The 22,934-nt window shown below is 39.0% G+C and overlaps 1 protein-coding gene across 1 annotated transcript in view; it reads right to left on the reverse strand.

Moving 5' to 3' along the window:
- POLE2 (DNA polymerase epsilon 2, accessory subunit) overlaps nt 1-19,954 on the reverse strand; it is a 29,123-nt gene extending 9,169 nt beyond the window's left edge. Inside the window, exons 1-12 of the mRNA XM_007192810.2 lie at nt 19,858-19,954; nt 16,892-16,992; nt 15,502-15,577; nt 13,331-13,408; nt 13,101-13,194; nt 9,405-9,479; nt 7,015-7,098; nt 6,358-6,414; nt 5,885-5,933; nt 5,053-5,125; nt 788-960; nt 139-228 (exon numbers count right to left, since the gene is read on the reverse strand). Coding sequence (XP_007192872.1) covers nt 139-228; nt 788-960; nt 5,053-5,125; nt 5,885-5,933; nt 6,358-6,414; nt 7,015-7,098; nt 9,405-9,479; nt 13,101-13,194; nt 13,331-13,408; nt 15,502-15,577; nt 16,892-16,992; nt 19,858-19,925 — 1,018 coding nt within the window. The 5' untranslated portion in view covers nt 19,926-19,954. The remainder of the gene's footprint in view (nt 1-138; nt 229-787; nt 961-5,052; nt 5,126-5,884; nt 5,934-6,357; nt 6,415-7,014; nt 7,099-9,404; nt 9,480-13,100; nt 13,195-13,330; nt 13,409-15,501; nt 15,578-16,891; nt 16,993-19,857) is intronic.
- Nucleotides 19,955-22,934: the final 2,980 nt, after the last annotated feature.

The following is a 22,934-nucleotide window of genomic DNA, read 5'->3' on the forward strand; positions in this document are numbered from 1 at the left end:
TATGATATACATAAATCAAATTTTATTTGATTAGCTACAACTCTACATATTTTGAATGAAATTAAAATATTATAGATCATTTCTTATCAATTTAGTTTACACAAATGTAGAAACACTTATTAAACAGATCCTCAATACCTTTCAAAGCTTGAACGTGATTTTTTCCATATGGTACAGATGAAAAATTGCCAAACAGAATAAAGCAGGTTGGAGGTGCTGGTGAATAACCTAAAAATAAAAGAAGAAATGAACATATAGAGTGTAGAAATCATATAAAAATCTTTTAACCATGAGTTTTTAAATAATAAAACCATACTATTTTAAAAATAATACCTTATTTTAATAACATTATTATAAAAAATAGTAATAATAGTACCCATTTATTGAGCACTTATTTTGTGCCAGGCCCTGCACTGGCTTGATTAATCCTCACAACATCCCTGTAAACTGAGAGAGAGATTAAGTAACCTGCCCAAGGTATTAGACTGCAGCTTAAACCCAGTTCTGTCAAATTCCAAAGCCTAAGCTGTTCTCCACTCTTATACTATTCTTAGGACTAATTCTCATTTATCATGAATACACAGACAGACAGACACACACACACAGTTATTTTTTCAAATGTAAAAATGTAAGTCTTTAAGATGAATTCATTTAAAATATTTCACCACTGAATCAATGTCTTTTAAAAACTAGACTACTCAAAAAGATACATTTTTTTTTAAGAATTTCGCTTTAAGACATGAATTCTCATTAGAGTTCAAAAAAGAATAGAAAAAATGACACCTACCAGAAAACATGGTGTGAAGTTTTTCCAATATTTCTACTTGGTCCAACCAAACATCAGATATAAACACAAACATGGCATCTTTGTTCTCATCCTCTAGTTGTTTTAGTTTTGCAGAAGTCTTCACAGATGTATTAGAAGGGCCTCCAAAAAAATTAATATTTCCATAGTATGCCCTAGGTAATTATAACACAATTATTACCTTCTATCCTATATTCTGTTGGAGATATTTTTCTGATATTCTACAAATTTAGCTTCTATCTAATGAGGTAATTGTCCCATCAATGTAAATTGGACCATGAAAATGTATTATTTGTAGCACAAAAAACAAACAAGTTTATTTAAGTGTTCTAAAATGAGAACGGAAGCAATACGGAAGCAGTAAACAAAGTACAGATATAGTATACCTGTACCTTTTAAAACTTACTAAAGCAAATATTAAAATAAATCACAATTTCCTATATAGTTGAAAGTAGGAGAAATAGGTACTCAATTTGAATAATAAAAGTCTCAAAAAAAGTGCTAGCCATTTGACCAAGCAATTCACTTCTAGAAACCTGTTCTAAGAAATTAAGGATGTCTACAAAGACTAACGAACATCCCAGAATTGGGAAAATCTGGAAGGAACACTAAAGCTTGCAAAAAGGGTCACTAGGAAATTGGGGTGATCTGCACTCCCAGCCTCTACTGCTCTTGCCACCCACCCTTCACTGGCTGCCATCCTGCAGTTCCCAGCTTAACTGTACTACCCCAGAGAAGCCTCCCCTGAGGATCCCAAGAGAAGTTAGATTTCCCCATTACACACACTTGTAGGACCCTGCACTTCTCTTTTGTAGAACTTATCAAATTTGTAATCAGCTAATTATTTGGGTGACAGTTTAATGTCTATCTCCCCAATCCAACACCTAGCACAGAGCCTGGCAATATAGTATGTGCTCAAAATACACTGCTGAATGTAACAAATCATGTAATTAAAAAAAGTATTTCATGGTAATGGAAAATGTTGACTGCATATTAAATGAAGAAGCAGGTTGCAAAGCAGTGTACAGTATGTATCCATTTTTAGTGTCCAAAAAAAGGGAATATAGTCCTATATATTCATGCATTAAAAAGAAACTCTCCATGTTATATATATATATATATCTTGTTAGAGTTGATTCTTGTTAGGTTGCTGTAATTATATCCTATAAAGTCACTGCAAACACTGCATTAGGGAATACTGAACCCTTGCTCCTAAGGAAAACATGTACATATCAGACAGATTGTAATATTAAATCCTAAAAACAAAAACAAAAACAAAAACAAACCTCATGTTGGTAGATTCTATTTTCTTTATTTTACAAAAGAGAAAGCAAGGTTCAGGTTCAGAAGTGTTAAGTAACTCTCCTGAGGCCATCCCAATAGCAGGTAGCAGTGTTAGGTTACAATCTTGCAGTTATCAGAGGAATGAAATAAGATGAAATTGTATGAAATAATTGTATGATGATTTCAATTATATACCCAAACATAAACCAGAGCATCACAGACAGAAATACCTATTAAGCTGATTCTTGAGAAATTAAAGCTTAGAAAGCCTCACTAACACCTTCCATCCTTGGTACATGGAATACAGGAAGTCCCCTACATATGAACCTTCAAGTTGCGAACTTTCAAAGATGCAAACGTGCCCTGTATGCCAGCTGTTGTACTGTACTACTGTACTTTTAAAGGTACTGTACTGTAAGATTAAGAACATTTTCTTTATTTTTTGTGTTTGTTTTTTATGTATTATTTGTGTGAAAAATATTATAAACCAATTACAGTACAGTACTATATAGCCGATTGTGTTAGTTGGGTACCTAGGCTAACTTTGTTGGACTTACAAACAAGTTGGACTTACGAACGTGCTCTCGGAATGGAACTCATTCGTATGTAGGGGACTTACTGTATAATGTGCAAAGACAGGAGCAAGAAGAAGGCCTATTTTCCCAAGAAATACTCTAGGAATTCTAGGAACTCTAACAACACGTTGGGCTCAGAAAACACAAGTCACATGCCCTGTACCAGTGAAAGAGAGCAGCATGGCAATGAAATCCCAGCAAATCTGTACCCTAAAAAATTTATATGGTAGACTAGGCAATGGTGGGAAGGCATTAGGTCAGTTCAGATCCTTTTGAGATGGGACCACATTGTAGACATATTTGTATTCATTTATCCTTTTTTTTAATAGATTTGATTGATTGATTGATTGGCTGCGTTGGGTCTTCCGTTGCTGTGCGCGGGCTTTCTCTAGTTGCGGCGAGCAGGGGCTACTCTTTGTTGCGGTGCGAGGGCTTCTCATTGCGGTGGCTTCTCTTGTTGAGGAGCAAAGGCTCTAGGCCTGTGACACACAGGCTTCGGTAGTTGTGGCTCATGGGCTCTAGAGCACAGGCTCAGTAGTTGTGGTGCACGGGCTTAGTTGCTCTGCGGCATGTGGGATCTTCCTGGATCAGGGCTTGAACCCGTGTCCCCTGCATTAGCAGGCGGATTCTTAACCACTGCGCCACCAGTGAAGTTCCTCATTTACCCTTAAAACAGTATTTTACACATAGAAAGAACTCAATAAAATATCTATTGTTGAATTCACTGACTGCCACCAGAATACAGCCTTCTGAATTTTACTCTGGAGGTATTTTAAGAGAAAAGTAATTTATAATCCTAACTGGAATAAAATGATTATTTTACTTTAACATACTTTATGACACCTCATACCAGTCCATTGGTGTACTAAACACACACAAAGCAGTTTAATTTAGAGAAAATGAGACAATTTAAATGGAAGATTATTTGAGACATTACAATGATGAACTCTTGGCTAAACTGAAACGAATGGTACTACTCATGGCCAGCTTCCTCAATTACTCCTCTCATTCAGACGTAGTAATTTTGAGGCTTGTATGAAACTAAAACACCAAAACAACAGCAATTATGCCTTAAATATAGTCCAAAAAAACTCCTACAATGATATAAACTAGCTACAAACTAGCACTAAAAACATTCACTTAAAAGTGAGCTGGCGATGGGGAGGGTGGGAGGGAGGGAGATGCAAGAGGGAAGAGAAATGGGAACATATTGTATATGTATAACTGATTCACTTTGTTATAAAGCAGATGCTAACACACTATTGTAAGGCGATTATACTTCAATAAAGATGTTTGAAAAAAAAAAAAAAAAAAAAAAAGTGAGCTGGCTTGATGAGGGCTTGTATTCTCTGTGGCGTGAGCAGCACTTTCCCCCAGATTATGTACTTCAACGGGAAGAGAAGATGCACAGCAAAAGCTGCCTGCCAGTGACTCCCAGCCAGCAAATGTGGCCTTGGCACATGATTTATACAGGCATACTGGGCCTAAAATCTTCGTCCTCATACTTCTCCTTGAAATCATCACCATCATCATGGAATCTCAAGATTTAATTCCCCCAGATGCTTACAGCCTCCAGGAAGGTAATACTAAATATCAAAGCAGAGCCAGCAGAGGCTGACTAGGTGTGAGTGAGGGAGTACACACATACACAGTGATTGCACACTGTGGGCAATCACTGCAGTATAGATGTTCCAGGTGAGAATTCAGGTACAAAGTATGGCTAGATCTGATTGTTCAAGAGAACTCAGAAATCTACACTATTATGAGAAATCTCCTGATTTTTAAATATTGCAAACTAATTCAAAATGTGTTTTAACACCTCAAAGGGGAAAAAAGAAATTTCTGTAGACTACTTTCAACCCACAGGCCACCAGCTTCAACTTCTACACCATTATTCAGCCTCTGCTCAAATACCTTGAGTGACAGGGAACTCACTCCTCTCAGAGAAGGCCCTTTTGGAACCACTCTAATATTATAATGATTTTGCATATATTAAAGAACTATATAACCCGCTTCTTGTAACATTCACTCAGTAAAATACAAAAATAAGAACTTTCTATTAACATGGGAATTATATTCTTCTAAGTGTTTTCCTATCTCTTATCTCAATTGAACTTCTCATCAATCCTATAGATAAATAAGACCAATAGACTGCAAGTCTTTCCATTAAAGCCAAAGTACAGAGATGCTATTGCAACCGATCTGGAGTCAACCCGAAGTTTTCAGTTTCATATAAAGCCCAGTCTTTAACTCTCATTTTCCATTGCTCTTCGCCTTCTGACACAAAGCCTGAGGACTTGTAATAACTGAGATATGATATACTATCTTACATTCATTACTGCCAGTATTATAAAATCCCTATAGAGTTTAAGTCAAACATTTTTATACCTAGTAGTACTAGAGGGTTCAGTGGGTGGAAATCCAAAGGCATTGACATGAAACACCTGATCTTCAAACCAACCTGAAAAAAGATAAGTAACAAATCACTTTCATTTGTCCAATTCTCCTTCTTGTTTGAAAGGACAAAACTACGGAACACAAAGCAGTAACGCTAGGCCATCATCTCATCCCCTGTCGACTAACAACAGAATTATCAGTCCCACTGCGCTACAAAACAGCTTCAGGTTCAGAGACTGTCTCAGTTCTTTTTTTTTTTTTTTTTGGCAACACCATGCGGCTTGTGGGATCTTAGTTCCCTGACCAAGGATTGAACCCGGGGCCATGGCAGTGAAAGAGCCAAGTCCTAACCATTGGACCACCAGGGAATTCCAGACAGTCTCAGTTCTATAAAAAAAAAATTCATGAAATACTAACAGATTTAGAATTAAAACTTTTCCCTTTTTTATTTCACAATACATGTTAGAGTACAGACAGATTAGGTACACAGATTTTAAAATGTCTCATTTTATGACTCTATGTACAATCTGTTTTTTCAACTTCATTGAGATATAATTCATATATCATACAACCCTTTAAAAGTGTATACTTCAGTGGTTTTTAGTATATTCACAAGTTGTACAACCATCACCACTAATTTCAGAATATTTTCATCACCCCAGAAAGAAACCCCTCTCCCATGAGTCTGTTATTTAATGTCAAAAATATGCTCTCATAATCAGTGTTGTCCCGAGTTACATCATGTTAACATATTTTAACCAATGTAGAAAGGGTTTTACGGTAGAATGATGAGGGGGAGAGGGAAAAAAGTATACTGACTTACCCTCTGCTAAGACAAAGCATGACTCTGTGTATAAACCGCTATGGAACTGGTACACAATAATTGAGGAAAATAATTCTACTTCTATGCTTGAGGTGGTGATAAAGTCAACATACATTTTGGGCTCCACAGGACTTCCAAATAATAAATTCAAAGACTTCACATTTAAAACTCTGAATAGATCATAGCTTAAAAAACTTTAGGTTTAAATATCCCCATATCTGATTCTAAGATGTAATATTGACAGTATAGACCATTCTTAGCATGTTATAAACTTCCTCAGTGATTTGTCTGGATTCTCCAAATAAGGGGGAATTACAGGTTTTTTTGTCTCTGGTTAGGATTACGTCTCCAGATTCCTACACCACCGTATGGAAGTTACACTAAGAACCCAAATAGGTAAATGTGAGAATGATATATGATCAATTTCCCCAACTCATGTAACACAGATTTTAAAAAATAAAAGTGAAGGATATAGCTTTACTAAGATCCAGTTGTACTGTTCCTGTAGGATCTTCCAGAAAAAATTTTCCCTAAAAAAAATTAAAAGAAGTATGTCCACATTTATGTAAAAATGAATACTATGACAAAAGAATTAAAATACCAACAATTTTGACAACAGAATATAGTAGACAGTACAGTGGATTTTTAAAAAATCAGTAATTCCTAGTCTAGGCTTTTCCATTTACTAGTCTGGTGACCACAAACTAATCAATTAATTGAGACTCGGAGTCCTCATAGGTACCTAGACAATGACCACTGCCAACCAAGAGATGACCGGAGGGATACTCGCTGGCTGCCATAAGAGGGGCCTCAGAGAGCCAACAACAACTCCCAGGGAGCAGGATATGGTCTGCAGCTTTGATTGTTTAGAAACCCAGTACTCTCTGTTCAACCAGAGGTCACTGGGGGACTAATTTCAGGCTATGCAAACTGGTGGCCTGTATAAGACACTCCTTCCTGATGTCTACTCAGGAAACCAAATGCAAAAGGAAAGGTTACTTGGTGACTGAGGTAGCCACTTTCAGTGACGAATACGCTCCCATGCCCTCTGTAAAAATCCTATATGTAACTGACATTTCATTAATCTGAAGGCTGAAAATAAAATTGGATGCTTATCAAGTTCAACTTACCTCTTTTAACTGAGTTATCATTCCAAGAATGATCACATCTCCGATCTTAGTTGTACTGCCCAATAGGGTTTCTACTGTCTTAAGCTAAAGTAAAACAAAATAAATTCTTAAGGACTGAAAATATGTTCTTTTAAGAAACTAATCTTTTTACAAGTAAGTAAATTTTGAGTGCACATTTTAGTATTTACAACTATTTTACAGTAGAAAATCAAATAAAACTTAGAAAATATAATTTTATCCTACAAAAAGCTAAAATATTAACTGATGATGGCTTGGAAGAATTGTGCCTAAAGAAACACCATATCAACACAGGCCCTAACCAATGACTGAAGTTTCATACCATATTATTTTGAATAATAATAAGTATATTTATCTTTAAAATGTAAAAAAAGAATATAAATTTTATTTATTTTATTTGGTCAGTACCTCTTCAGTACCTGAAAATTAGTGGGCTATTTAAAAAATTATATTCTACTTTTATTTAGTATTTTGAAAGGCTGTCATTATTTACATTCTCAATCTGATCCTTATTTTTTATCAGAAAGTTAAAAGTAGTAATAATTGGGGCATTATTTTAAAAAATCCTTTCTGACCCTTTTCTATACATATAATCCTAAGTATACGTTAATACACACATATATAATTTATAAACACATAGCCATACAGTTTGTTTTATTGCAAAGATGAAATCATATTATTTGTATTATTCTTCAACTTAACTTTTTAAGTTTAATATATCTTAAACATTGTTCCATTTAACTATATATAGATACACTTCATTCTTTTTAATGGGTAGAGATATCTATAGTATATATACAACAATTTACCAAACAACTTAAAGGACATGATCACATCATCCCATAATAATCACTGTTAACATTTGATATTGAAGTTCCTCTTTAAAAACATGAACCTCAAGCAACACAGGAATACAATGTTCATTTTAAACAGTTTTAAAAAATGAAATACTTAGGGATAAATCTGAAGAAAAGATATGTAAGACATGTATTCTAAAAACTGGCTTAGGTAAAGATTTCTTAGAAACAATACCAAAAATATGAGCCATAAAAGAAAAATTGATATGTTGGACTTCAACAAAATTAAGAACTTACGTACTTCAAAAAGACTGTTAAGAGAATAAAAAGACAACTTACAGACTGGGAAAAATATTGCAATTTGCAATCAATCAACTAAAGCAACACAGGAGTAAAAGCTGTAACAAAGTATTCATGAGGACACCATATTTGCAGTTTGCAAAGGGAGAATGCTATATAGAGACTATAGTTGGTGGTTTAAATAGATAATATACCAGCAGGGATACAGAATTAAACAGCTTGGCAAGATAACAAGAACAATAAATTATTTAGCTAAGCCCTGAAGTTACTCTGGCAAAGAGGAGAGGTGAAATAATGCTTCTGGGTTGTGGGTATCTGAGTTGCCATAGGAAACCTAATATATACTAGAAAACACATAGACAGTCATTTGTAGAGAAATATAAATAATGTCAATTTCCAAAACTCAATACAATTTTTTTCTCCAACAAAAGTTAAAAGCAGAAACTATCAAACTCTATAAATGTTTTCTCCTTATGGTGCTGCCATCAAACATTAATTTAAGCATTATCTACTATTATCGTTTTAGTATCTATCAGACTGCTCATCACCATGAATTCTGATCTAACATGGTAGAGGACTGAATGAACCTCAGCAGAGGCTGGGCCTCTTCAGAAGCTATTTGGAACCCCACAGAAACGGTGGGTCCTAGCCAGAAGGAGCTAAGGACTATCCCCCAGCAGGGCTCTGTGTGCTGGAGGGGGAAAAAAGCCACAGATGGACTGACGGTGACCAGGTGTGTTGCTGGAACAAAAGTGATGGTGCTGTTTGGTAACCACTTTCTAAAGTATTGCAGTGGAAAGAGCACACACGGCAGAAAACATTCTTCCTCTCCCCAGACAACCCCGTGGCCTGTCTGTGCTCTCTCATGCATTCTATAAATGTGGTTTCCTTAGTGCCTTCAGTAAAATGTTCACTCCAACTGATATAACATGTCTCAGCTGAACAAGTGTATGGGGGTCACTAGAGGAATGGGCTGGGCAAGGAGCAGCATTTCTGAGTATGCGTGAGGGCAGGAAGGGTAGTGTTGAGGGTTGGTCAGCAAGCCAGTGTATCATCCGGCAAATGGACCAGGAGGACTAGGGTTCTGTCTTGGTGGCCAGAGACCCAGGACACAGGACATGGACTTTACCAACAGTGGGCATGCACAGGTCAGTTAGCTAGTTAAACTGTTATCAGTGGTTAATTTTCATTTAAAATTCAATAAATTAGAATTAAGCAATAAGTATTAAACTTGTATACATACACCCCCCTAAATAACTAGGATAACATTCTAACCTGGAATTTGCTTCCGCTTTCATCAGGGTGAGAACCTATCACTGGAGGAGTAAATAATTCATGTCTGTGGGTCCTCTAGAAAAAAGAAAGATTCACATGAATTACCGAGGCAAACATTTAAAACTAAGATTCATTAAAATAGTGCCCTGACAAAGCACTGTTCTTAAACTAACGTTACTATTATTTATTCTCAACAAATTTGAAAATCTACATAGTTGAATGTACAAATATCTAGAAATATAATTTGTTTAAAAAATCATTTTAAAACTTTTTTTTAAAAAAGGTCTATCGTGTACCTGGCAGTAGTGCACTCTGGGCTGAGGATATGAAGACAACAAACCAAGGTGTCAACCTCAGAGCACAGGGGTCAGTGAGAACGAAGTGTCAACAGGTCACAATACAACAAAGGACCCTGAGCAGAAGGGGCCATTTAACGAGATCCTAAATGATAAAAAAGACTTTGCTAGTAAGAAACAAAAGGAGGCTGAGACAAGACATTTCAGGCAGAGGAAGGGATGTGTCACAAGAAAGAGTTATTAACAGTAAAGGAGTATTCAGGAAGTGATGTGAAGCTTAGTACAGTTGGATCATGAAGTGCACAAGGCAGCACGTGCGACAATGCAAGAGATGGGTTGGAGCCTCTATTTGGGAAAATGTCCCTCCCCCACTGTGGTCCACATAGTTTAGGTAGGGTTGGTGCCCTTCCCCCTCCAGACAGACCACCAAGGCCTAGCAAATCAAAGTACTCCATCCCCTTGGCCAGTGATTGTTTCAGGGTTAAGCAAGTGCCTGAAGCCTGGCCAATAGGAGACAGCTGCTAGAACTATTGGAAAAGAAGAACTCTCTAAGAGTTTCCAAGGCTACTAGTGAGTGGCCATCTCTGTCACCTCATAGGGAGAACTTGCTTGAAAGTAAGATCAATTTTTTAAAATTGCTGGGAGATGGAAAGAGGTAGGTGCCTTATGACATTGTGTGAGCACCTTGATCCAGCCATGCTTGACACAGCTGGACCTCTAGACTTCTCCACAAGCCAAGAAGTTCCTTTTTCTGTTTTAGCCAGTTTGAGTTTTTGTAAACTCTAATAAAAGAGTCCCAACAATACAGACTTTGTATGCCAAACCAAGAAGTCTGTCTTACAGACAATGGAAAACAACAATTTTGAAGTAGGATGATAAAATCAGATTTGCTTTCAGGAAGATAATTGCAATAAAAATATGCATGGACTAAAATTCAACCCTTTTAATGAGGCTCGGGAGGGTTTAGTGATACCCCCAAATAATATCATAGGCTTTAACACATAATTTTTAAAAAGAAAGTGGTATTTACTGAGCATCTTCTCTGTGAAAACCACTACGCCAAAGGTGGCAGAGGAAATAAACAAGGAGTGTGCAGTCTGACAACAGGGACACACACCCCAAATGCAAGGCAGGGCCAACTCTAGTAAGTGTCGTAGGAGACACACTGAGTAGTCAGTGGGTTGAAAGCAGGAAGAGGACTTCCCTGGTGGTCCAGTGGGTAAAACTCCGCGCTCCCAATGCAGGGGGTGCCCAGGTTCGATCCCTGGTTGGGGAACTAGATCCCACATGCATGCCGCAACTAAGAAGTCCGCATGCCGCAATGAAGATCCCGTGTGCCGCAACTAAGACCTGATGCAACCAAAATAAATAAATAAATATTTTAATTAATTAATTTTAAAAATTTAGAAAGCAGGAAGAGACTGCATCCAACTGCAGATCAGGAAGGGCTTCAGAAAAGAGGAGGAATCTGAGAAGGCCCTTCCAGAATTAGGAGGGTTTCAACAGCAGAGATAAGAGGGAAGAGCATCAAGAGAGTGAATAGTATAAGCAAAGTCACAGAAGAAGTGGAAGAAACAGACACAATATTTCCATGTTTCAGTTTTGGCTCCTCTACTTTTCAGAGGGAAAAGTACAGATTAGGCCGAAAACGTGTGACAGGAAGATTTGTATTTTTAAAAAATATTTATTTAGTTGGCTGCTCTGGGTCTTAGTTGTGGCATGCAGGATCTCTAGTTGTGGCATGCGGCATCTTTTAGTTGTGGCATGCGAACTCTTAGTTGCAGCATGTGGGATCTAGTTCCCTGACCAGGGATCAAACCCAGACCTCCTGCATTGGGAGCGTGGAGTCTTAGCCACTGGACCACCAGGGAAGTCCCAGAAGATCTGTATTTAATCCAGTAGGTAGTAAACTTCCTTGAAAGACTTGTGAGCAAAATCATGGCGTGATCAGCACTAAACTTCTGGAAGATTAACCTGGCAACATTATGTAGGCGATGGAGGCAGAAGAGAATAGACATCCTCAGTGCTCATTCTCCTCAACCTTTGTTCAGTGCTTATTCCTGCTGACCACCCTCTCCTCATTGAAACCTCCCTGTGCTTCTGCTATATAACACCACCCTGGCCTAGCCCCCAAACTCTATCATTCCCTTTTCCATCATCTCTCAGGGCTCATCCCTGCAGTCCCATCTATTACTCTAGGCAGATGCCTCCTAAATCTCTCTCTACCCAGATCTCTTTCTTTAGCTCCAGATGTACATCTCACCTGATATCCTACTGGCAACCTTAACTCAAATGTTTGAAGCAGAACCTGCCATCATCTTCCTCACTCTCTTTTTCCTATTTGTTAATATATTACCATTATTCTATCCGTCCACTCTCTCAGGCTCAAAACCTTAATCATCTTTCAGTCTTCACTCTCTCCCTTCTCTTTCATGTCCAATCAGTCACCATGAACTATGGCTTCCACTGCTCCAGGACTGTCCCCTCTTTCTGCTCCCCTTACCTTCCTTTATTCAGGCTATCATTTATTCCAGGACTAATACCACAGACTCCTGTAAGTCTTCTCTCATACTCTAATTCATCCCAAAATCAGCTGAGAGAGGAAGTCCTCAGGGAACCGCTGTAAGTGAGTTGCTCTGGTATTTTAAGGCTCCTTGTACCAAGAGAACAGAGTCCAACTCCGAAGAGTGGCATCCAAGGCAATCCCATGATTTAGTTGCCACTTGACTTTCCAAACTTATCCTATGCTACTCCTCTTCACAAGCCTTCCTCTCCACACAAAGAAGGCTGATTGCTCATCATTTCCTGCATGGAGTCCACTTTTTCCTTTTGCTCTGTCTTTGTTCACACTGTTCACCACCTTCTCCCCATTTCCACAAGATCAGAGCAATCAAGGCCCATGTCGAATGCCATCATTTCCTTGAAATGATTTTTCTATAGAAAGCATTCTCTTTGTATTATATTTCTTCCATAGCATGTATAAAATTCTACTTCATATTTTATTTATGCAAATGTCTTTAACTTCATAGACTATAAGTTGCTTGAAAGTAGTATAGTGCAGGAGGCAAAGGCTGGGCTCCAGAGTCAGACTGACTGGATACAAATCCTGTCCCTACTTACTAGATGTAACCTCTGGGCTAGTGACTAAACTTCCCCAGGTCTCAGTTTCCCCATCTGTAAAATGGGAATAACAGCATTTATACATACATTGATGTTATGATGATCAAATGAGGTAATGTCTGTAAAGTGATAAACAATGCCTGGCCTATCAAAAGCATTTAAAAAATGTTAGCTACGATTTTTATCACCATCATGATTGCTAAAGTACAAAAGTCCATCCTTTAATTATCCCTGAGTCTTACCTAAGCTGAAACAGTCTCTTTTTCCCCCTCCGACTTACCTGGTGCAAAATTGTGTATCGTTCACGAAACAGCTCTGCTTTATCTCTTGCTGTCCCAAATAAATTTGGTGCAGGGTGGTTGGTCATTAATAAACTAGGAAAAAAGGAATGCCTATTTATGACTATCATAATACACAAAGGTAGATCAGAAATGAAACAGGAGACTATATACCTTCCAAAAAAAAATGTACATTTGAAATTAGCTTAACATCAATAGATGGCATACTTACGGAAGAAATTTTTTTCTTTCTGAATTGTACACAAGGCGTGGTATATCAAATGCTCCTATGATATTGAAAATATGTTCTCTGAAAAACAACCCACAAAAACATACCTGATTTACTAAAACATAAGTATTCCAAGTGAACATGAAAACTTGCATTATAACCTTATGTCATATACACATACTTTTCACAGATCATGTACACAATTTCTTGCAGTGTCAAAAATAATATGGGGGTAAAGTTTTTAGCCTGTGCATTTTCCTCTCAGAGATGAGAAAGCACTGCCACTACTCTCAAGCAAACAAAAAATTTAATCAACTTCTAATTAAGAATGTTATCTGTTGAAAAAGAACATTTACATATAAAATAGTCACATCTTAAAGAAATCTCTCCTAATATGTACTCTTTTTATAAGCTACAATATTATTAAAAGGTATAATTCATTTCCAACAATTTTTTAATCCAAAATATCATGCAAAAGTGACCCAGGAAAAGATGTAAAACAGAAAAAGAACCCCCCAAATTCTGCCCATATCCTTGACACCTATAGTGTTAGAGAAGGATAATTCGTAAAATAATTTACCTTCAGATACTTTTAATATCATAACCATGTTTGAATGCGGTTAAAAAAAAATTCACAGCACTACTGCATAAATATTCCAACCTAAAGAATCTTCCCTAAAATTATATCTATTTCCCAAAATGAAAACGGACAAAAAAATGTCATGCTAGTCTGTTGGTAGCACCTAGTACAGAGTAGCAGAGAACCAGTGAACTTGAAGTAAGCCTGATTCTAGACACAGCTCCATGATTTTCTAATGGGTCAATCTTGGAAAGTTATTTAACTTACCATGCTACTTATTCATCTATAAAAATGAGAGCCTCTCCCTTGTGCTATGATATAATGCCTTTACGACAACTGGAGTTGCAAAGATCATTTACCATTCAGTCCCTACTCAACCTCTATATTGGCTGACTGTAGCGTATGAATAGCTTGACAGAAACAACAGATAACTTTAATGCCTATTTTAGGATTATAATCCTTACACTTTGATATAATCGTTTTGAATTTCTATTGATGGCTTTAGGAGCAAGTACTCCAGTATCTTAAACAATGAGTTGGCAAGGGTAAAATTTAAATACCTCAATTTCTCTATTTTTTAGCAGCTCTAATAAGTTCTGACCGGAAAAAGATTAAAACTACTAACCAAAATGAGTAATGACTCCTTTCAATTATCTCCATTGCCCCAAATAGGAAAAAACTGTCAAAGTTAAGACTGTCTCTATCCATTTTCCCAGATGTTTTCCTTTCAGTTAAACCCTGTGAATTTGGAAAGAAGTATCATATTCAAAGGAGGAAAGGAAAGAGGTTTATCTCAGGGAGATAAAACCCAGAAAAATTACTGCAACATAAATTCCTAAGCTCTAACAGCATGAGACAGGGTAAAAAGTCCTAAAGCTGAGGTTCTACCCTCCTTTGCCGTTCACCATGTGACCCAAGTTAAGTCACTGAACTTTCAGGACTTGGCACTTTCCTAAGAAAAAAAGTAAATTATACCTCTGAATAATCAGTTCAATCCACCTGCAGCATATAGAATATTAAATCAAATCAGTTGGGTAAGTGGCAAAAGTTTGTCATGGTACAAACAACACCGAAATCTCAAATTCTAGGATAAAAATAGTAAAGATGAGTCATTTAATATTGAGTTTTATAATGTAAGCTATCACTTAAAAAAACAAAAAACAAAAAAACTAGGGGCTTCCCTGGTGGCGCAGTGGTTGAGAATCCGCCTGCCAATGCAGGGGACACGGGTTCCAGCCCTGGTCTGGGAAGATCCCACATGCCGCAGAGCAACTGGGCCCGTGAGCCACAATTACTGAGCCTGCGCGACTGGAGCCTGTGCTCTGCAACAAGAGAGGCCGCGATAGTGAGAGGCCTGCGCACCGCGATGAAGAGTGGCCCCCACTTGCCGCAACTAGAGAAAGCCCTCGCACAGAAACGAAGACCCAACACAGCCAAAAATAAATAAATAAATAAATAAAATATGGTTTTTAAAAAAAACTAAGAAATAACCATTGTAGAAAGGTGACCACTGAGTATTTCCCCAAGAACATAATTTAAAATAACCACTCAACAACACTTCCAACATGGGGAAAAGGTGAATTTTTCCACATACACAGTTTCATCTACTGACTGACTGCATTCCTGGACTGCTGCTTCCACTACGGACCGTTCGATCATGTTTGATGACACTGAAAAGAGAAGTTCAAAGTTAAATTTTGAAAACAGGCATAAAAATTAGTTCTTTCCAAACACAGCTTTTTTCCTGAAAATAATCTGCAAACACTAATCCCAAGATTCTCATTACATAGATGTTAGGAGGAAAAAAGTGTTAGAACAAAAGCCGTATTTCAAATACCTTAATCTTCCACGCTCAGATACACTTACAATACCTTAATACACAGTCAAATGCCTTACTTTTCTAAATATTGTTAAATAATATACATTCAGGTATACCAATGCTTCTGTAAGCTCCTAGGTTTAATATGGTTACATTAGTATAACTTTTCATCACAACTGCTGTGTTTCAGTAGGTGTGATAGTAACAGTAATAACAATAACAGCCACCACTTATCAAGCCCTTAGTAAACGTGTGGTACCATGCTCAGTAGTTCACAAGCATTATTAGATAGATGTCCTACAAGACTGCTGTTCATAAGCCATGTCTTACAGATGGGGAAAGTGCAGCTCCAAGAGGTCAAATAACCAGCTCACGAACATAATTGGAAGGAGTAGAGAGCAATGCAAACCCGAGCCTGATTCCAGACTGGGTACCCTTAACCACTGTGGTATGTTCTCAGGCAAAATACCATGTACCATCTTAAATTAATGTATACTAATTTTCTAAATTTAATCATTTTCTAAATTTCCAACTGTAAGGAAATTTTTAAAGCAAAGGTATATTTAAAATTCTGCCTTTAGAAAAGTGAAAATGAGATATAATAGCAATTTCTCCTCTATTACAGAAAGTGTTTCCTCCTGTTTAACTGAAGAAACTAGCATCTATACAACATATCAGAGCAAGCTACACCCACTTCTCTCCTTCAGTGCTCTAGAAACTGGACAATTTTTTTCTAGAAGAGCATTTCTCTTTTGTAGGCCCATGCTTATGGTAAAAGGCTAAGTATTTAACAAAAAGATCCCTTAAGAAAGGCTGAAGCAGGAAGGGAAAGTTATTCTTGCTTACTTACTCATTTTTTCCCCCTCAAACATTTAAGAGTACCTAACTTAAGTAAGACAAAGTAATAGGCAGAGAGGAAAAAGTGACCATAAAGGAATCAGGGGGGAATTCACAAAGGGGAAGAACTGTAAAAGAGTCTCTGGGAATGCCCCAAGGTTCCAACAGAACTAGAGGTTACTCCTTGGCAAGAAGTGCTACCAGGGGTATGTCTCATACCACCGGGACATTCAATACTGAGTCCTCAACTTCAACTTAAATCTATAAATCTAACTGAGGATGTAAAACTATATGAACAATTTAAGAGCTGTCAGAAAATGTTACTTACAGGGTTGCTTTTCAACTGCATCGATGATCTTTTCCAGTGCATCTTCAAGCTCTACTTCATTGATAGACTGAAGAGCTTCTGTGAGGTACTTAATAGCTTCACTGATAAGAGAGATTGGTAATTAAGGCTAAAAGTTTTATGCCAAAATCTGGCAAACACTCATCAATCTAGCATTGAAATTAAGATCCACTCACTCCTCCCTGCAAGCAGTACTCTCCTTTCCTGTGCTTTCTGAACAAATTCTTCCTCCTATCCCCTGCCAACATAACTGTTCTTAAAGCCCCAAAACACATCCTTCTTCTAGGAAGCCTTCCTAGACCAGCTCTACCTGCTGCAGTCTCCCTTTCCTTCTGAAATTGTTAAAAAAAATCTCACTTATAGATACCTTAGATCTGCTGTATCACATTAGCCTTGTACTATTTATTACCTGACATTAACAAACTCAGTCTGCTTCAATGTTCTGAACATAACAGACACCTAAATACATATTTATTAATTTGATAATGCATTTGCTTAAGTTCCAGTAATTTCATCAGTTTTCAACTGTAAAATAAGAAAAAAATTAGGCTAGAAAAAACTTTGACATTCGAATATAGTCATAGAAGTAATAACACTCACTAAAATCACATGAATCCCTCTCACCCCTCAAAAATCAATAAAGCTGAAAATTTTTTAAAAAATCACATGAATTCCTGATTTAAATACCAATAATACTCAGAATAAACACTGTCTACTTAAACAATTTGCTAATTCCATGCCATTCTTTATTTGTAGGCCACAGCTTTACACTTTGCATCAATATTATTGTTATAGTCATCGCACTAACTGTTCTATATCTTGGGTTGCTTATTGTTTCATGTGTGGGTGTCACAGCCCTCCAATTTATTATAGATGATGCTTCTTGAGAAGGGGAACTGTGTCATCCTTTGGCAGAGTGCTAAGCACACTGAAGGTGGTCCACAAATACTTGCTGATTGAGTCCCTAAAATCACACACGTATTAGGTGAATCTTGGGAGAGCTCTTAGCATAGACCAAAGTCATACAGGATCTGGCTCCCGCCAAATCTCACTAGTCTCACCCGGTGTCTCTGGCTTTCCTGGTGCTCTCCTGCCTCAGGGTCTTTATATGGTCATCCCCCTGCCCACTCTTCACCTAGTCAAGTCCTGCTCATCCTTTAACACTCAACTCAAACCATTCTTTTTTTTTTTTTTTAAACCATTCTTTAATGAAGCCTTCTTTGACTCTAGAACTGTTTATACACCTGGTTATACGCTATCATAGCACTTCCTTCCTCAGATCCTTTTCATAATTGAAATTAAATAATTGTGAATTATTTAATATCCATGGTAGACAGACTTCTAAGATGACCCCTAATAATCCACACCTCCTGGTATTCACATCCTTGTGCAATACCCTCCCTTGAGTGTGCGTTGGACCTAGTGACTTGCTTCTAACCATAGAATATAGCAAAAGCGATGGAATATTTTACTATATTGTAGTTTTAAAAATAAAAATTTTAAAGCAGCAAGATGTCACTTTCTTGCTTAGGTTACAAAAGACTGTGACTTCCATTTACTAGCAGACTCTCTTGCTAGCTTTGATGAAGTAAGCTGCCATGCTGGGCAGGCCCAACAGCCAGCAAGGACTGAAGCCCTCAGTCCAACAATCTTGGATGAACTGAATCCTGCCAATCACTGAATGAAATTGGAAGCAAATCCTGCCCAATTGACTCTGAGATGACCCCATCCGGACTGCAGCCTTGTGAGACACCCTGAAGCTAAGGACCCAGCTAAGCCTACCTGAATTCCTGACCCACAGAAAATGTGAGAATATAAGTGCCTGCTGTTTTAAACTTCTAAGTTTGGGGGTAATTCGTTATGCAGCAATAAATATTAATACACTATCTGTCCCCCAACCTCCGCATTGTCTTACCCTCTCCTACTCCCTTGCCCCAGCAGTACTTTGCAGCTAATAGATTTCAGTGTATTTCTGACTGAATTAATGAATGACAGCTCAATAGTAGGTCAAATTCTAAGTGAAAATAAAGAAAAATTAACTCATCAATTGGTCGTATTTTCAAAATGTGGGGAATCAACTGAACAAAATTTATTATTGTCTCCTAGAGCTTATCCACTCTTGCACCTGTTCACCACTAACCCAAAAGTAAGGTAAAAGTCCCATGAAACTTATTACAAAAACGAACAAAAAACCCTCTACACACACAAGAGCAATCAAAACCTGGTACAGAGAAGTGTATCCCGTCCAGCAGGTATTTACATATGTAAGTACTGTATTCTTTATGTATAAAAAAAGCAGATTTAATGAGAAAAATCTTGGAAAGGATCATTCTACAAGTCGTAGAAAACACGGATATGGCCAAAGAAGCACAGAAGTTCTAAAGGAAATCTAAACAAACAAACCAAAAAAACCCAGAAGACTTAAGAACGTGCTTTAAACTACCGACTTCTTAACTCTCCAGGAATTCTCTCTCCGGAATAATACATGATCCAAAATTGGGAAGGCTAGCAAGGCCCACAGTTTGTACAACATAATCTGACAGCTACCGACATACAATGGGCTTTCCCAGGTCTCTCGTTCGCTGTCTCCGTAACCACGTGAGCAGCGCTGTTAGGATTCCCAATTAGCGGAGGCAGAGACTAAGCTGGCTGCGAGGCGCCCAAACACAGTGCTAATACACCGCTGCTGCGACACTTACAGCCGCTTCTGCGGCTGTCTGGCACGTGGAGGAGGAGACCCTCATACCTTCCGGGAGAAACTTTTCGACTCCGCGCGAATGTCGGGGAACTTAAGAAGGCATCGCCAGGTCCCCCTTGCTTCTTAGAACTCTTTCAAGGTCTCTGTAATTTTAAAGGCCAAACCCCCTCCTGGCGTGCGGCGCGTCCCGCTGCCCCGCACGGCGGCCTGGCCCTCCCCTCCTGTCCCGCTCGCTGCCCAGCCCACTCACCCCCGGAGCAGCAAGCCGCGCAGCTTGAAGGCAGAGAGCACCCTGCTCCGCAGCCGCTCCGGCGCCATGTTCGCTTTTTGGCGCCACGGCTGCGCCCCCGCCCCTTCCCGGGCGCGCCCCGCCCCGTCTCTGTCCTGGTCCCGCCCCAGACGCGCCGGTTCTCTCTGCCACTGCGCCTCCTCCCTCCGTGCGCGGAGACTTCAGTGTCGCACTCCTGGAGAGCTGCAGTCCCGCACCCACTAGGCTACAGAAGAAGACGACCCTGCACTGCTCTGTTGCTCGGAGACTGAAGAGGGAGGGCGTCCTTCCCTGGTGTCTGGTTGAGAATGTGCTTCCCTATCTCAAATGCTTCATTGAGCCACTTAGTACTCTCAACGCTACCCTCCACCTTCCGTGACTCCGGTTGGGCTCCTCCCGGACCCCGGGGCCCTTGTGTACTTAACGTTCTCTGCTTCACACAGGCCCTGGAAATGCTTTGTGTCACCACAGGGTTTTCCCCGACATTCACTCGAAGCTGCTACACATCACCATCATTCTCACCCACCCCGCTTTTTATTTAAGTTGCGGGCTTCCTATGCACCATGTACTATCATAAGCGTTTTTTTTTTGTTGTTGTTGTTTTTTTGTTTGTTTTGTTTTTTTTTTTTTTTTTAAAGGATTTTCTTATTTATTTATTTATTTATTTATTATTTTTGGCTGTGTTGGGTCTTCGGTTCGTGCGAGGGCTTTCTCCAGTTGCGGCAAGCGGGGGCCACTCTTCATCGCGGTGCGGGGACCGCTCTTCATCGCGGTGCGCGGGCCTTTCTCTATCGCGGCCCCTCCCGTCGCGGGGCACAGGCTCCAGACGCGCAGGCTCAGCAATTGTGGCTCACGGGCCCAGCTGCTCCGTGGCATGTGGGATCTTCCCAGACCAGGGCTCGAACCCGTGTCCCCTGCATTAGCAGGCAGATTCTCAACCACTGCGCCACCAGGGAAGCCCTATCATAAGCGTTTTAATGTATTAATTGATGTATTGCTCCTAAAGCCTAATGAGTTGTGTGCTGTTTTTTCAACATCCTCATTTTACAGATTAGAGGAGTGAGACACAAAGATGGTAGATGGCTCACTCAAGGTGAAACGTTCTGTAAGTAAGTGAGGGAGCCAGGATTTGAACTCGGTCTGATTGCAGCAAGTGAGCTGTTAATCTGCCAGCTTCAAAACGGTTGCTTCAGAGAGTTAAATAAAACCGTGGAGTGCTTATAAGTGAACGCGCCGTCTCATAAAACGTGAGGATGGTTTCTAAGAACTGATACACGGTGACCTGCAGGGTATCCGGATAACAACAACAACAAAAAGCAAAATATGGTAAAGGAGGGAACATAAGAATATATATACATATTTATTTACTTGAATTTGTATTTTTAAAAACCTCTGAAAGGTAACACTGGACACACCAAAAAATGGTTAACCTTTATGGCTGGAAGGGATAAAGATGGAAGTGAGACCTTTCTTTGTAGTGAGACTTTCAACTGTCAATCCAAAAAATAGAAAAGAAAAAAGTAAACAAAACTGAAAGCAGACCAAAACCAATGTACCTATGTATTGAATTGGTAACGTAACATCACAGAGAAAAGTGATTTTTTTTTATTAAGGGGGGGGGGGAATCCGTCCCCTTCTTTTTTTTTTAATGTATTTTATTTATTTATTTTTGGCTGCATTGGGTCTTTGTTGCTGTGCGCTGGGTTTCTCTAGTTGCGGCGAGCGGGGGCTACTCTTCGTTGCGGTGCGCGGGCTTCTCATTGCGGTAGCTTCTCTTGTTGCGGAGCACCGGCTCTAGGCGCGCGGGCTTCAGTAGTTGTGACTCGCGGGCTCTAGAGTGCAGGCTCTGTAGTTGTGGCGCATGGGCTTAGTTGCTCCATGGCATGTGGGATCTTCCCAGACCAGGGCTTGAACCCGTGTCTCCTGCATTGGCAGGCGGATTCCTAACCACTGCACCACCAGTGAAGCCCCAAAAAGTGATTTTTGAACACAGCTCTCTGTATATTTTCAGTGAAATACATTCCAATTACATTTTCAATCCCCTTTTCCCTTTCTTCTCCTGGGATCCCTATTATGTGTAGATTGGCATACTTTATAATATCCCATAGGTCTCTTATATTGCTTTCAATTTTTTTTTATTTGGCTTTCTGTCTGCTGTTCTGATTGGGTGATTTCCATTATTCTGTCTTCCAGATCACTTATTCGTTCTTCTGCATTATTCATTCTGTTATTCATGGTCTTTAGTTCAGGTTTCATCTCAGCAAATGAATTCCCTAATTTTTCTTGGCTCCTCACTGCCCGGTCCACTCACTGCTCCTCTTTATAGTTTCTAGTTCCTTTTTACAGTAATCTGCATTTCTGTTGATAAGCTTTCTTAATTCCTTCAGTATTTTCATTACTTCCTTTTTGAACTCGGTGTCTATTAGACTGAAGAGGACTGTTTCATTGTTTGTTCCTTTAGGGGAATTCTCTTGATCTTTTAACTGGGAGTGGTTCCTCTGCTTCCTCATTTTACTTATATTTCTCTTACTCTGTGAATTTAGGAGAAGCAATTATCTACTGTAGTCTTGGAAGGCTATTTATATGCAGGAGCATCCTTGTACAGCTTGTATTGGTTTAATATTTTTGGCCCTAGGGCTGCTTTTAGTTTGGATGCCTTCCACCTCTTTCCTAAGTGTGTGCTGGCCATTATCCCCTTGATAGGGGTTGTGCAGGTATGGCAGCTGGTACATGTTCCTGCGGGGGGGGGGGGGGGGGGTGGGCAGAGGCAGTGATTGTCGCCTGCTCCCAAAATACATTCCAATGACAAAAAACTGCAATGAAAATTTGAACTTTTATGTAAGAAAGGAGAGGAAATAAATATGGATAAATAAACAGTTGATTCTCATTATTCAAGGTGATTACGTTCTAGACAGTCACCACCAACACTGAATTAGCAAATACTCAGTCATTGCTCCTAGGGTAAGGGGTAAGGCTCCTCTGAGCCTCTGGTCACAGCATTTTCATCAACTGATCAATACATAACCTTGCTTTATGTGTGTTTCTGTTTAAAGACATCT

The sequence above is a fragment of the Balaenoptera acutorostrata genome, chromosome 3 (genome assembly GCF_949987535.1).
Source record: "Balaenoptera acutorostrata chromosome 3, mBalAcu1.1, whole genome shotgun sequence".
Lineage (NCBI taxonomy): Eukaryota > Metazoa > Chordata > Mammalia > Artiodactyla > Balaenopteridae > Balaenoptera > Balaenoptera acutorostrata.